The sequence below is a fragment of the Phoxinus phoxinus genome (genome assembly GCF_949152265.1).
Source record: "Phoxinus phoxinus genome assembly, chromosome: 10".
NCBI classification, from domain to species: domain Eukaryota; kingdom Metazoa; phylum Chordata; class Actinopteri; order Cypriniformes; family Leuciscidae; genus Phoxinus; species Phoxinus phoxinus.
Window position 1 is genome coordinate 4,287,538 of NC_136885.1, and position 17,340 is coordinate 4,304,877.

The 17,340-nt window shown below is 39.0% G+C and overlaps 1 protein-coding gene across 1 annotated transcript in view; it reads left to right on the forward strand.

Moving 5' to 3' along the window:
- The window catches only part of ascc3 (activating signal cointegrator 1 complex subunit 3), a 264,538-nt gene that overhangs the window by 50,830 nt on the left and 196,368 nt on the right, over nucleotides 1-17,340 (forward strand). Inside the window, exons 7-8 of the mRNA XM_079626050.1 lie at nucleotides 4,418-4,556; nucleotides 6,816-6,941. Coding sequence (XP_079482176.1) covers nucleotides 4,418-4,556; nucleotides 6,816-6,941 — 265 coding nt within the window. The remainder of the gene's footprint in view (nucleotides 1-4,417; nucleotides 4,557-6,815; nucleotides 6,942-17,340) is intronic.

Below are 17,340 nucleotides of genomic sequence, written 5' to 3' on the forward strand. Positions count from 1 at the left end.
ACACACACACACACACACACACACACACACACACACACACACACACACACACACACACACACAGGAGAGTTTTACTTTACCCGAATACTTTACTGCCTGAAAGGATGATAGTCTCATAATGATAATTTCTTCTTTGTAATAGAATCATATTTTACTTTGGTGATTAATAGTTATGACTGTAACGGTTGACACATAAGCTGGGATACGACTTCAAATCTTTTAAAGGGGAATGAAAATGTACTAAAAATTAAATATCAGAACTCGACACATCACATCATTCACTCATTACAAATACACCTGAAAAATGTATTTAGGAGTATATGTGCTTCTAAAAGTCCTACATTTTTTTTAAAAAAAGTTAACAAAAAAGAGGAAAACACAGCAAGCGTCCCTGAGTTGGTATAAACCCTCTGATAGTTTTTATTTATCAAGGTTCACTTAAAGTTGTTCCAAGCATCTTGGAGGAGTCAAGTGCAGTTTTCTATAGATGTTTTTTAATGTTGATTTATCTCAGTTGCCTCATGCAATCTCTCGCTGATGGTGGGATAAGATCTCGGTCATACTTTCTGTTGTTCATGCAAGAATCTCACTGGATTATTAAAATGTTTACAAAAGGGAATGTTTGGAAACTTGAAATTGATATTTTCTTTTTGACAAACTAAAGCAAAAGATATTAAAAAAATTGTCCGAAAATGAATATTGTTGTGAAGCATCTAATTTTTACGAAGCTTATAGTCCCCCAAGCTTTTAATGCTGTTTATATGTCTATGTGGTGTTTTTAATATGCTTTAAGATAAACCACGTACAAATTCATAAGTCGACACGCGTATTTTCTGCTTAAAACTGCAGTGAACCAAAGACAGTCTCAAAAACACGGTTTGAAATCGCTGGTGTTTCTGACGTCACACACTACCTTGTAACCAATCAGATCAACGTGTGATCGTCAACCAGTGGATCTCTGAGTGAGTGAGTGAGTGGAGGCGGGGCTCATTTGCATATTCATATGCGCATATACTAAATGAGGCAAGAGTGTAGAGTTACATTCCAGCTATTTTAATGCATGAATAATTATTAATGCATGATACAATTATTGACTACAGGGGGACTTTGAACAATTTTAATCATTATTGTATGAGTACAAAGAGCTTGAGTGAGGCTTCAGTCGAGCCGTATCCGTGTAGGATTGTCCTTCATGTATTAGGAGACAAAGGTGTCTCTCTCAAACAGTGTAAGGACACTAACGATTGTCCTAACGACTGACTTACAGCAGAGCACTTGAGCCAGGCAATCAGTTGTGTCATTTTAAACTCTGAAATATAATCCTGAGAGCTCAAGGGCTCAAGAAGAGCTTCTGTGTCTCTGTGAACGGCCGCTCACTGTCACGTGGTTCATGACCTCAACGCTTGTGCGAATCTGATCGCTGAGCAGAATACACTCAGATCAGGTTCTGTTGGGACGTGTGTCCTTAAACCCAAAGTTTATTCGGTAACACTTTACTTGAAGGGGTGTGCATAAGACTGACATGACACACGTCATGAATAAGAAGGAAGTTTTATGCATGTTTATGACAACTGTCATTAAGTGTTATTTGCTCAATTATGACATTTTTAATGCAAATATGACATTGTTTGAGATGTCTTTGTTATGACAACTTGACATAAACCAATACATCATAACCTGTCATAAATATGTCATAAACATGACATAGCAGATTAATTATCAAACTTAAGAAACCACTTAGCTTAATGGGTTAACATTATTAAACTCTCATGTGGTTGGTTTTGAGATTGGCTGTCATGAGGCCATTATAACTGTGTCATGAATATTTTTCTTGTCCTCAACTACAGTGGTACAAGTTGAATTTGGATCAGATGCAGAGGTGATCATACTAGATTGGTTTTCTTTTAATTATATTAAATGTTCAAGCTTGTGTTTTAAGCTTTTTAAACTACAATAATGAGACTTTCCTCCATATTTCAATTTAAGCCAAATTGAAATTCTCTATTAGCCAAACGTGTTTTTTTGCCATATCAGATTTAGGCAGAGTTGACCAAATATGACTTAGAAAGAAACTAATTCTACACTCTATCCTGTATTTAAATGTGTGTGTGAATGCAAGTGAATGAAACATAAAATAAATGATCTGTCATGCTTACATAGGTGGCGCTGTGCATGAATGAGGTGTAAAATACGGGCAGAAACTCCCTTTTTTATTTTTTGCAAAGTGTCAGTAAAGTGAGGTACTTAACCTTTAAAAAAAAGTTGATCGAAAGGTTGAAAATATTTGCAGGTCAATCAAAATATTGTTTGAGTGGCATTATTTAAAATAAAAAATCTATTTTACATCAGGTTTGCAATTTTTGCAGCTCTGATACCAACGTGTCTAAATATTTATTTGAGTTATTAGTAACTGAGTTATTAGTATCTAGAAATAAATGCATAAATACCCAGCGGCAACCTCCCCGTCTCTCTCTTGAAACCAACACGGAAGTGAATTAAACGGCAATTCGTCGACTGGCCGCTTGAGGCTGGCTGCAGAAGGGAGTCAAATCTGTATCTCCCCCATGTTAAAATGCCCAACTTTACAGCAGAAAAACACATGTTTACAGCCTGGTTCTCTCTGTGGCTTTGGTCTATACAGCTAATTTTTCCCTTCATAACAACTGTGAGGGGGGTGATTTTTTTTTATAACTCACCCGTTTAGTTGATTAATATTTAAAGTTCTGCAAAATTAAGGGTGTGTCCACTTTTGAGTGACAGGTGGATTCCCGCTGATGTAAATGCTAGCCGGTTAGCCGTCACTTCACCTCAGCAAATTCCAGCCGCTGATCTTGCCATCTCTGCCGTGTTTGTGCTTTTATTCGGGATTATTTCATATAATTTAATACACCCATTACTTCGCCCACGGCTTTGGATTCCGCCGCTGTCGTCGAGTGTCGTTCGAGAGAACAACCAGCGCTGTATTCCAGTTGTTCTCCTCTGTGAACATGCACTAATGGATGTCTGACGATTTCGTTGCTTTTTGGAGTTTTCAGATATAAAGGCGTCACTCGTTCTGCGGTGCCGTTGCTCTGGAACAGATTATAACATGCTTAATTATTTACAGATGAAATCCTGCAGGTGTCTGTGTTTCTCCGTCCATGCAATAAATGCACATCCTTGAATGAGCGTGGATTTCTAGCGCATTTACTTGAACTTCATAGGTAATATATCTATGTTTTGACCAATTTGAGAATTGAGATGCGGCCAAAAGCAGAATTTAAAATGGACTGAATAATAAAGCTCTCTACGAACTTGACGAGCGATGCCGCGCTGACGGACCATAGACTGTAATAAAAGAGTGACTGACATGTATGCACACAATCACGGTCACACACACACACACACACACACACACACACACACACACACACACACACACACACACACACACACACACACACACACACACACACACACTCGGAGTAATATTGTAAAGTTACTGCATAATACATTTTCAACTAGCAGAATAGCTGTACAGAATCGCGATACACAGTCTCACTTGTAGCTATGTCTTTTAACTATTACATTATTTCGAAGGGCAAAAACAGGACCTTTTTAATTGGCATTCTGATTTTAATCATCAACTGTCAGTGTCACTTTAGCGCGAGCCCCTGTGCAGTTGCAGACTTGGTACTGTGAGTAGCACATAGCATTAGCTCCCAAGCCTGCGCTATGGAGCTAACGTCGCGCTAGGTGGGCGTGGTTTCAGATAGCCAGGCTCCTCAGCTCCGCCTCTTTGCCCATATTCTGTTATCCGGGAGTGACAAGCGGTGACGCGAGGCCAAGATGGCGACGGCCGGCTCCGCCCACTTTAGGCTTCAAAAATGCTCTTCAGAAACCTACGGGTGACGTCACGGACACTACGTCCATATTTTTTTACAGTCTATGATAAATACGCATTAAATAAAGTAATTTATTTACTTCAAATTACTGTTTTACTCACATGAAGTGCTTGCATTTATTTATAAATATATTGTATTTGTATTATATAATATTATATTAATCCCAAGTGCTCATCTGAGCACCCTTACTCCCTAAAGTCAACCAATCACAATGGAGCTTGCGATTTTGAGAAAGCTTTCTGCATTTTGCCTCCAGTATGTACAAAGTGTCCCATGAGCCTTAAGCATGCCGTCTTATATTTATGTAAATGTTAAACATGTCTATAAACGTCTTTTTTTCATAAGGGTTTAATATGATTTGTTGCAGATATTTCAATGATAGATGACTATTTTAAACGGCTCAGAACTTGCTATTAGTTATATTATCAGAAACATCTGCTCTCGTATTTCTCTGTGTTCGGTGTTCAGAGAAATGCTGCTCTGCGTTTGAGTCTCGATTGTCTGTTGATGTGCATCTCTGTGTTTGTGTGTAGGGAGCAGGCCTTGCTGACGGCACGCTATTCCCCGGTGTTGGGAGCACGGCACCGAGATTACGAACGCATCCGATACCCTCACGTTTATGATTCTTACACTGAAGCCATCAAGACTTCTGCATTCGTCGGAGGATCCAAGGTAAAAGCACACCGCTAATCTGACTCTAGTGTAAGGACACAGAGGAGAAATAAATCTCCACTCCTAAATACCAAATCTCTCCCCAGTGCTTTGTTTACTCTGCATCATGCCAATCTGTTCAATTATATCACATTATCACACACTAGATTACCCAGAGCCTTTGTTTTTAATCCAGTTTTTATGATGTCTTAATTAAAATTCCTGCTGCAGGCCTTCTTCCAGCGATTGAAATGAATTAATGTGGGTATTTTTCCTGCGGGTGGGCGGGGGGGCAGGTGGTTTAGGGCCAGTGCTTTCTAGTGCGCATGTGGTGTTGCTCACTGTGTGGTAGAGCTGCACGATTAATCGTTAAAAGATCGCCATCTCGATTCAAACACCCTTTTGATCTCATTCCTAAATGACAATGATTCGGCAATGTCTATTAAATCTGTATAAAAACATGAATTCAGATCTCGTTGGCGCTGCCGCTGATCCAGAGAGAGCAGTTATCATGTTTAGGTGTTAAACCGCTTCACAAACAGTCTTTTCAACCACACAGTATCATTATTTCAATTACAAATATTCATATTATGACAGAAGAACTGGGATAAAAGTTTATAGTTCGTATATCAACACTGATGTCAACGGTAGCGATTGCAAAATAGAGCAAATCATTTATTGAAATATGGCGCTTCAAATAACGATTGCATTGTTGCGCCACCAGTTGGCGTCAAGTGACTGTTAAAAAAATATATTTTCAATTGAATCATTCATTCATTCAAGAGCTTAGTTTAACAACACTGATTCATTCAGTAGATAATGGAACAATGGAGTCATTGAATCATTCATTCAAACCATTTGTTTTAAAATGATTTATTTATATTCATTAAACATCTTAAAGATACACTGTGTAAGATCTTACTACCAACTGAATATTACTTTCTAGCCCCTCCCATTCTGAGGCCATATTAGTCCAAGATTAACATGGCTTCTAGGTCGACTTCATCCGTGAGTGTTCCTTCAAGTGATGAGGTTACTTTAGAAAACTATTACAAATTGCATTTAGTTATTTAGTCAGTTAACATGTAGGTTATGACCTCTATGTAAAGCAAATAATAGTTTTCGTTATTTTGGTACCATTTCATTGCTAACATCAGCTATCCGCTTCCCAAAGAATGCAAGCTAATCTTAGTAAAGTAGCAGTGCTATCGTTAATCTCCCGCTCGCATTCGTCACGGTGCCACTGAGTGTGAAAGCGTGAAAGGTGAAGCTTGAATTTCCAGGTATGTCCCTCTTTGGCTAATGTATTTTCAAGATGGAGGCGCAACACGGCCGCCGCCGTTCGAACGACTCGCCCGTATGGCAGATTCTACATTTACGAGAATACTTGATTAGTTGTTGGAAGTAATTACACATGCATGAGCACATATAATTTTGAAAGAACAAAGTTTTTTTTGTTGTTGCTAAGAATCAACTTTAAAATTACACAGTGTAGCTTTAAATAGACTGTGGCAATTATCATTTATGAAAACAATATTCTAATTTTGAATTTGGGGTTTTCATAAGCTGTAAGCCATAATCATCACAATTATAACAAATAAAGGCTTGAAATTTCATGTAATGAGTCTATATAGTATATTAGTTTCACCTTTTTCAACCAAGTTGAATTACTGAAATGAATTAACTTTTGCACGATATTACAATTTTTCGAGTTTCATCTGTATGTGAAGTTGCTTCCTAATAATAATAATAAGCACTATTTGAATACTTACAATGACAAAACAATGATTTTCACAATGATTTTGGCTCTGGCTGTGTGTTTAGAACAACAATATGTGACTAAGATGAGTAGCATTGCCAGATATGATGACGCATGATGCTGTCTACTGTGATCAACAGCTGATTATGACACATTCATTAGTTTGGCATATGCTCTCAGATTGGTGAAAATGAGTTGTAATTATAGGAGCTGGAGGAAATGCAGCGTGCTAAAATTAGATATTTATTCTCCTAATTCTATAATGATTTCCATAAGAGAATGTATAGCAAGCCTAGCTCAACCCACTGCATTCAACTATACAAAGAAGTGCTGCTTGAGTTATGATGGATATTTCATATCACTGAAGCTCTGCGTGTTCAGTTAACTTCAGCGGTAATAAAGCACACTGGTGGCCACAGCCCTCAACGTTTAGTCTGTGACTGTTGCCGTGAGCTAATGCATGATGAAGGTTTGATTGTATGTGTTTTTGTGTAATCATGTCCTCTCCGCTGTGCCGGCAGATGCTGCTGCCCGAGGGCATCAGAAGAGAGAATAATAAGATGTACGAGGAGGTTCAGATCCCCCCCAACGATCCCATGCCCATCGGGTTTGAGGAGAAACCCATTTTCATCTCGGAGCTGGACGAGGTCAGTGGTGGTTTATTTACAGCTGTTGACATTTATCAGTGCTTGTGTTCACACTCCATGAGCTCTTCACAACCATCATTTCTCCTCTTCATATTGACTGATGACTTTATGCCTGAAATCTCCTCCAAACGGTGTCAGATGCAGCATGTGACGCTTTTGCAGCAGCAAGTTATGTTTGTGTTTTGTTTACGGTCTTCCGGTCTTCCGATCCCACACAGACTTAAACTGCACTTCATCCACTGGCCACTAGAGACAGGCTCTAAAAGAGAGTCAATCCCATAAACCCCCATGTTAAAATGCCTTTACAGCAGAAAAAAAAACGTTTACAGCCTGGTACAAAAAAGTGGTTTTGGTCTATAATGCTAATTTTGCCCTTCATGACGACTATGAGGGGGGTGAATTTTTGTATAACTTTTTATAACTAAATTATATTAAGCCTTAAAGTTCTGCATAATTAAGGGCGTTACCACTTGATTGACAGGTGGATTGCCGCTGATGTCACTACTAGCGTCTGTTAGCGTGACGTCACCTCAGCTAATCCGCCTCGCTGCACATTTACGGTTATCCGGGAGTGACGCGCGGCCAATATGGCGACGGCCGTCTCTGCCCAAAAATGGTCCATTAAAAAATGGTCTTCAGAAACATACGGGTGACGTCACGGACACTACGCCCATATTTTTTCACAGTCTATGTTCAGGACGCAAGAATCGATTGTGTGTATAGTGTGTCATAGTGGACCACCAATGGTGTCACGACAGAAAGACTAGCATGCTTAAAGGAACACTTCACCCATTTGCATTAGACTTTGTATCTTTAGAAACCCAGTCACATTTTCGAATGGTCATGGTTTATTCCCTTATTTTCCCCTGAGATGGGAGAAATAAGGATTTAAGTGTTCCACTTCCTGCTTTTTATGACGCAAAAATCGTCAATTTGCGTCATAAAAAGCAGGAAGTCAAATTTCTTTGAATAAGGGTAAGACTACAAACACTAGCTCATCATTTATCCAGTAGAAGGCGCTGTTCCGCATGTTTTCAAACCGCCCATAGAGGGATCTCACTCACAGAATGTACATATAGTGTCAGCCATTCTTTATTTGGAAGGTAAGCTAACAGTTTCTTATTCTGTGGAGAAAGCTGAGTAGTAGAGGTGACCATCCTCTTTTTCCCGGACATGTCCGGCCGTCGAGATCGTCCAAAATGTCCGGGATTCGGCTTTTGCTTTCTGCAGTCGCATTCATAGTTTACATGCACACCTTTTGTTTCAATCTAACTGAATTCATTCCGATTGGTGAATCTGAATGTAGTGTTTACATGAACGCTAAACAAGTGATCGTTTGATGTGCGTTTTAACATTGCTAGGAAAATTCCCGCTCCTCCGTGAGAGATACGAGACCGGTGCGTCTCACAGGCGCCGGCGCCACTCATCAGTAATCACGCCACCGGGCTCGCATCGTTCTCCGCGGCCGTCAGTCTCGTTCCTGCTCGTCACAGTAAACATGAGGAATGGCGACTGAAGAACGCAAAAGCCGAATCCTGGACATTTTGGTCGACATCAAAATACTGGGCAGACTCACGGAGACTCACTAGTAGCATAGCCTTGTTTACTGTGATCTCTTACCGGTAGGCGTGGCCTCCTAGGGCAGCGAAGCAAGTGCATTCTGGGAGTTGTTGTCTTTCATCCCCATAAGCCAAAAATACATTTTCTGGCTTTTCTCAGTCTAGAAGGCTCCAAATTCAAAAATAATTTCACATTTATTCTACATAAATGACCCATTTTAAATACACATTCATCTTTCCAGAGGTGAAGTGTTCCTTTAATATTTTTCTCTGTCAGATGTGTGACATTGACCAATAGGAGCACATAAACTCTTAACGTACACAGCTTTCAAACATGGCATAACGAAAGAGAGACGAGGGCATTGGTGCTGCTAGGGGGAATTATGCAAAGGAGGAAAGGTTTGTGGAGATATGCAAACAATAATCCAGTCTTTATGATATTTCCTCGAGGGACTTCCACAACTCAGTGAAAAAAGATAAATGCGGGGCTGGCGAACAATAGCGGAGGTGTTTCAGCAAACCAGTGAGTACTGGAATATTAGCATTAGGCTAACACACTGCTCCATTAGATGCGTGTTTACGCTCTTGTTTCCAGAAGTCATTCGCTAGTTACTCCTTCTCGATGACATCACGAATGTCGTTAAAGATGGCAAGCGATCATTGGTTATGAAGCAACGTGTAGTCTGACATGTTTCTTGTCCACAACATGACAAGCATTTAATATAAAATAATTTAAATTTAAAGTCAAAACCACTTAAGGCCGTGTGTCCACCAAAGCGTTTTTTTCACGCGTTTGGCGTGTTTTTTCAATTGTTTTAAAACGCCATGAGCGCAACGAGGCGCTGAGCGCTCTGCGTTTTTTACAGGTCGCCGAGAGTTGAAGAATGTTCAACTTTGGGTGAAACGCCCCACTCATCACTGTCACCTTTTACTCAACCGTCCAATCACAGTGGAGGAGGGGCGGGACTAATACCACACCGACCAACGGATATTCTGTATCATAGCAACGATGCGTCTCAACTGAAAAAAAAACATGCTGCCGAAACGCTCTCAAGCGCACATAGCTCGCCGTTTTCATCAGAGCGCCTAGCGTTTTCAGCTGGCTAAAAACACTTTGGTGGACACACGGCCTAAGACTATCGTATCAGACAAAAATATTGGCATTAAGCTAGCTGGATACATACCAACGCAAAACACCTTGCACTGGTGGCCAATATACCAGTTACAGGGTTCCTATGCCGTTTGGAAAAGTGTGTAAGAGTATGGAATCTGATTTGAGTAATTTCCAGGTCTGGAATTGTAGGGAAAAAGAAATCAGAGTATGGGAAGTTGTTTTTCCAGACTATTCCTCTAATCAGTTTTCTAAAATATAAAATTAAGAATTTCTACAAATTAAGTGCATCACACAGGCTGGCTTAAAAATGTAAATGTCTCGATTTTAATCTATTCTTATTTTAATTAACCAAAAATCAATTCTTAAATATTTCAATATTTCAGTCTATGCTGTTTTCAGTTGATGAATAAACACCTTTTTGTGTGATCATGCAACATCAAACCACATTTACAGTAGTCGTTTCAGAAGTGAATATAAGCAAGTTATAAAGCTTTTTAGGTTTCTTCTCATCATGCAAACGCATGTTATCACTTTAAGAAAACCAATGAAAAACAGAGAAAAAATTATAATAATTTATGGATGATTTTTACCAAAAATAATGCTGTGCGAACCATTTATGTTTAATATGGTCTGAAAAAATAATTTGGAATGAGGTCTGGAAATTTGAGTCTGGAAAAGTATGGAGTTTTTAAATGGAAAATGTGTAGAAACCCTGCAGATAATGATAAACCAGTACAAAAAGGGCCCTATGAAATCTTTTATTTTTTCTTAAATGCAGTTTTTTTTTTTAACCCTCTGGGGACTAAGCCCTTTTTGGTCCGTTTTCTCTATTTTTACATTTGGGCTTATAAACCACATGTAATGGAGACGGAACACCATGTAATGTGTTTATAAAGGAAGTATGAGTGAAAAATTTACAATAAACTAGAGAATTTCAATACCGAAAATTAGATTTTTGTCATTTATTACTGAAAATCACACCTCACACAACAATAGTGAAAAGTTCTTGAACAAAAAAAATATATTTTCAAACCCTTGGCTTGACAGACATTTGTAATTGTTTGCGCTTTGTAATACTCCGCTCCGTTCGCTCTATGTCTCCTTCTCCACTCGACGCTGTTTGTACAAGGGATGGTTGTCACTTACCATCCCTTGCAAGGCTACGGAGTCCTCTGATTAGCTAGAATACGTCATGTAACCTTCCTCTGATTGGGTAAGAAAAATATTCCTCCCAGCGCCAATTTTTCCATTGTCGTTGCGCGTGGAATCTGCCTAACAACATCGATTTCATTGGCTTTTTTACGCAGTGGTATTACGCTACAAGGAAGTGTGTATATATACAAACTGGATATCACTGTTTTCAGCGGTATCTGAGAAAGGCGGCAAAAAAGGCCGCACCTCTCTATCATTAATAGTTTTTAAGATAATTACACATTTGTAAAAGTATGCAATTTTGGGCGGTACCGCCCAATCTGTCCCCAGAGCGTTAAATTCTGGATTCCATATTTTTTTCTCCCATTCCAATTATTCAATTTTAGGCCCAATCCCAATTCTACCCCTTTCCCCTTCGTCTACCCCTAACCCTTCGCCTTCCCCTTCCCCTTGACCCTTGAAACAGAGTGGCAAGGCGTAGGGGTGAAAATATTCCCCTAAGAAATGGGACACCACTACTACACCGTTACACGTCATTATACGTCGTCGCCTACGTCACTGGAGATGCGCCGATGTTTATCACAAACTTCCAAGATGCACAGGACTTGTTTTCTGTGGTGTTGTATTAACACGTTGGAGGTACAGACCTATGTTTGTCCTATTTTGACCTATTTATTTATTTACTGTGTGAAACTGTGTGAAATACGACATTGTGTGGCGTTCATGTGCGTTCAACTCATAAATACGATCTTTACGAGATGACTTGAACGCACCAATAGCTTGTGTGCTTTGTTCGGGGGAGAAGAGATTTTTTTACAAACGTTTCTTTGAAGGGACTGACCGTAAATATGAACACAAGATTGAATGTAACATAAAGCAAATCATTATTTGTCGTTAAAATACTTATTAAAGTCAACAATTCTTACATTTATGGTCAAATTTTTTGCTTGGGCAGCCATTTTGCGTCTGTAGCCGGTGTATGCAGTGACACTTCTCATACCCCTTCGTTTGAAGTGTGGTCCCGAAAAATCTTCGTTTGAAGGGCTATCTGGCCCTTCCCCCTAGCCCTTCCCCTCCAACCAAAAGAGAATTGAGACAGCCCTACCCCTCCACGTGCACGAGCAAAACAGAGGGGAAGGGGTAAGTGAAGGGGTAAGGGGTAGAATTGGGATTGGCCCTTAGTCATCAAAAAGCATGTCTAATTCATTTAAAATAAGAAACTTATACAATTGAACCACCATTAACACAAGTTACATTTTGAATTCATATTCATACAGACATTTATGTCATGCATGTCTTGACGTCCATATTCAAAACCAAGTGTGACTCAACCCTGCTTTTTTCATTGACTTGACACTAAAAGTGCCAGAGCTTTTGACATCTCTACTGAAGACATAATGTCCATCCAAACCTGATAGACTTGTGAAAACCTCTTTTCACCAACAGGAGTCCAAAGCAAAGAGGCTCACAAAAACTCACTTTAGCAAATAGGGTAGGCTTAATTTTGACAGGAAAGTGCACAACAACCTCCTCGCCGAGCTAGAGGACATGCTGGCCGTGGCTTAGGCTTTACAGTGGGTCTCCTTTAATTACAGTCATCAGTGTGTCAATCATAATGACAGCCGTGTGGTCATGCTTGAGCTACGAGGTATGTTCAGATTCACAAGACCGGCAAGGGTGACTCGTTGATTGGCGAAGTCTTGAGTTTAAGTAGATCGATTAGTCATGCCTGCTGAGTTGTTTTGCGTCTTCTTTATTGTTATGTGAGGCTCAGCTGTTAATGGGTTTTAATTCATCAGTCAGTCTTTAATACACGGTTTTTCCTCTTATGATGTGAGTCAAGGTTTATTGAACCAAATACAGAAGCAAATACAGTCAGAAAAAGATGTTTATGCAGTGTTGTGTGTAACTCATTACAAGTAGACTAACTGTGGTTACGTAATCAGATTACGGTACTTTTTCAAATAACTAGTAAAGTAACGCATTACTTTTAAAATATCTGAGTTACTTTTTCAAAAAGAGTTACCTTGTTTTACCATTTATTGACTGACAAGCTCTCTTGTCCCCATGTTGAGAGAAAATTAAGTGCAGAGCCGGTGTGTGTGTGTGAGTGTGTGAACATGATGGTTATTGTAGTTCTAGACTAAATGTGTGCATTTCACTTGCACAAAAAAATATTTAATATTCCTCAAAATTAATAAAATCAGTTAAATGCAGAATCAGAATACTATGCAAACCTCCAATAACTAAATATGTTAAATAAAACATACATTTGAATGCATTTAATCTCACTTTATTGACCAATGTACTTCTGGCCTTTGATGATTCAGTTAAACCATAAGCAAAAATGACTATAGATTTTGTTTTTATAGGTAAAGTAAGTGTTACACTTTTTTCTCAGGAGTGAATCTGCATTTCCTTCAGCCTGAGGATTATTATTTCACTTTTGGTGAGAAAGGGACTTTACATTTGGCCAAAAATATAACTTTTTTGTTTTTAAAAAACAAGCCCAACCCAGGTGAAAAAAAAGTTACGCAAAAGTAATCTAACACATTACTTTTCTAAAAAGTAACTATGTAACGTAATTAGTTACTTTTTAAGGGAGTAACGCAGTATTGTAATGCATTACTTTTCAAAGTAACTTTCCCCAAAACTGTTTATATGTAAACGGCTCGTTTATGATTGGCTCACACACACACACACACACACACACACACACACACTGGGGTAGTTAACACTGGCTCCATCCAAAAGCTTCAAAAGTGAGGCAGCATAAGAAGTTAGAAACGTCCGATGATCGTGTCGCGTCCTGTGCGTTTGATTTCATGACCGTTGAGTGAATAAATAAATTGGCATCTGAAGTTCAGGTTAATGGTCAGTTTGTCTAAATGTGTTTTTTAACACCTTCAAATTTTGATATCATATTTAGAGAGAAATTAGTATTGTAGTAATCACATATTCACTTTAAATATTCTCTCATGAAGAGAGAATGAAGACCTCATTGGTCAAAAAACTTTGTGCTTTTCATAAATATATGTATTGTATGGAGCTGCAACTTCAATGTGCAGACATTATTTTTTCTTTTCATATATCGTTGTCTGTCCTGCACCTGAGCCCACTGTGTAATCAGCCATTCACTGTTATCCCCTTTCCACCAAAATGGCGCTGGCTCTCGTGCTGGTGTGTTGCTGAAATCTGAGCTGGGCTGATGTTTGGCTGGGGAGACCTCAGACCGCAGAAAACACAACTAACATCCAAAGTAATTAGATTTAGTGTTATAACGAATAAAGTCGGTTTATTTTATGCAAAGGCAAGCAGCATTTCCATCATGCAAAAAAGCTGACTGGCACATTTAGCTGACTGACTTCTCATCCCTGTATGTTGCGTTGTGTAAAATAAATGTATTTACTGTACATTAAAGATTATAGATAAAAATAAAATATGTACAAACCTTTATTTCACTGAAGAAATGCATTCATTTGGTGATGCTCTCCTGAAGAGGATGTAAAATGTATAATATAAACTCAACAGCTCCACTGGGTTGTTGTGATGTCGAGGGGTGTTTTGTTTAAAAGTCCCCCTGTTGTCAATCATTTTATCCCTTAAAACTCACCTTTGATCTCCAAAATTACATATTTAAAGGGGGGGTAAAATACTTAGTTTCAGTCAATCTCATGTTAATCTTGAGTACCTATAGAGTAATAGTGCGTCCTTCATATCTCCAAAAAGTCTTTAGTTTCATCATATTTATAAAATAAAAATACAGCTTTCCGATTCTAACCGGAAAAAGCCGAGGTCCTTGATTCTGGGCGTGGGCGGAGCTATAGAGTCAAGCGGGAGCATCCACAACATACAAACTGCATCCACTGTTCCAGTAACACTGGGTTCTTTGGGAAGCTGAACAAGGTAAACTTTCCCTCACATCCCAAAACACACTTTTTTGGAGACATTCTTGACATCAACCATTCCTATTTAGCGCTGCTGATGATGATTTCCAGTAGTAGCGCGTCGATGCATAGATATTATATAGAGATATATGATGTCTATGCGCCGATGAGCGCGGTCTTTCTCTCCTCTGGTCGACGTGTGCGTGAACGCGCTTTTCCGAGAGCAATGCTCATATAAGGAGTTCCACTCTGGTCTACGTCATTAGATCTACGATAGAAAAAAACCAGCCGAAACGTGTTGCAACCCGGAAGTATGATTTTCAGCACAGAAATTCTCTGTTATTCGTTCAAAATAACTTTTCAAACTTTGGCCATTATTAGCATGAGAATCCATCTCTTTAACACTGTAAACAACTCTGAATATATGAAACACCATTGTACCCCCCCTTTAAATGTTTTTTTCCTTGAAAAAAATTCAAATAGCTGGAATGTAACTTACACCCTTGCCTCATTTAGTATACGCATATGCAAATGAGCCCCGCCTCCACTCACTCACTCACTCACTCAGAGATCCACTGGTTGACGATCACACGTTGATCTGATTGGTTACAAGGTAGTGTGTGACGTCAGAAACACCAGCGATTTCTAACCGTGTTTTTGAGACTGTCTTTGGTTCACTGCAGTTTTAAGCAGAAAATACTCAGCAATGCTGTCGACTTATGAATTTGCACATGGTTTGTCTTAATAAAGCTTATTAAAAACACCACATAGACATATAAACAACATTTAAAAGCTTGATTCTCACCACATGATGACTTTAACTGTGAATGAGATTGACCCAGCTGAGACCCAATGGCTGGGAAACAAAAACTACCCAACATTGGAAAAGACAATCCAAAAAAAATACCCAAGAGGCTCAACTCCGCATTTAGGTAGAAAACAGTTTTTAAACATGTATACAATAGTGCCAGTATATTCATGCATTTAGGACTAGGAACTGCGAAACTCAGACCGCCGTCCCACTTTTCCACGGATCGCTGAAAGAAACTCATTTCAACATCAATAGTAATTAGATTCAGGATCTTTATGAATAAAATCACTTCTGAAGAGGATGCTAAAAGCCTCGGTAATGTAAAGCATCAGGTTGTTACGTCAGGATGCAAGGGAAAAGGGGAGCATAGTTTTAAGGCAAGTCAAGTTTATTTATATAGCACAGTTCATACACTACGGCAATTCAAAGTACTTTGCATAGTAAATAAGCACAAAATAAAAGCAAGGGAAATTAAAACAATTGTAAAAGGAATTAAAAGATATATATATGATACAGTTATAAAATATAATTAAAGCTAAATTAATTAAAGTAGTAAAAAGATGATACATAGAATAAACTTCTCATCTAGTAAAACACAGGTGTATCATATTTTGCATATAGTTTTGCTCTTAAGCCCGGGACACACCAAGCCGACGGTTGTGCGTCAGCCGACTATGTTTTTTTGTCTCTAAGTTAGAGTTTTGGACTAAGTTAAATTGGTCTTGTCGGCTTTTTTTTACCGATGTTGAATCGGCGTCGGGCCGTCAGTGAAAGAGGGAACTCTGATTGGCTGTTCAGCTTAGTGAACGAGTCAGTGCCCAAATAGAGGGTATGCATTGACATCACTTGAGTGCAGAAGACACAAAATGAAACTGCAAGTCCACCTTTCTCCGCCTGGATCCGGTTGTTTCTGTGATTCACAGCGATCCATTTGCTTCTCAGTTCTGTAGCTTTCAGCAGTCTGTAAAAATATACCTCAGATTTCTTGTCAAATCTAGTTGTTCAGTCAATCGCGAATCTCTTTCCCGTTTTAGATGTGTGTGTTTTATCTAGGCATTTACGCTGAAAACAAATGCTGGCGCTCAGTGTTTCTGCCGCTCAGTGTCGACGGTGACGTCACAAGCGTAACCTCCAGCAGCTTAACACCGTGTTTGTGTAGTAAAGTGACCCAGCATTTATTACAATGCCAACATGTACATTCTGTCATCATTTGTGATGCGATCTGGGAAAACACACCACATGGTGAAATGTACATATTACAGTTTTGATACCACATTAAAGCTGGGTCCAAGCCCTTTACAAATCTGTTTTTATTTATTTTATTGTTTGTCTGTAACAAAAGTTATGGTTATCTGAAGTCGGCTGATCGCTATGATTTTCAGGAACGGAATTTTGAGAAAAACGGGTTTAATAAACTGTCATGTCCTGCTAGCGGGTCGACTGGCACTCTTTTTTTTATTGCCTTTTGTTCATATCACATATTTTAGTAATCATCATAAGTTAGGTATCATTCGAAAGCTTACAAACTCAAAATTCATCCTGTGAAAACCGTTTTGAAATGGACGATTGAGAGGCGAGCAAGATCTTTTAAGCGAGCAGGTACTTCAGACTCCGTTGTTCTCTTGTGCTCCGCTCCGCATCACACATCACACGATAACGTTGGATAAAAATAAATACATAACTTGTGTGCCGTTGTAGTTTACACAGGACTGGCGGGATCTTTATTCTGTTATGTGGTTTATTTTGATAGGTGAAACTGTCTTTGTAATGTTAAGAGAAGGAGAGCTAAATGTGCGATTTTAGTTTTTTTTGCAAGAGAAAGACACCGTCTTTTCAGCTTGCCACTATAAATCGCCATTTTTCTGCACTAAACTAG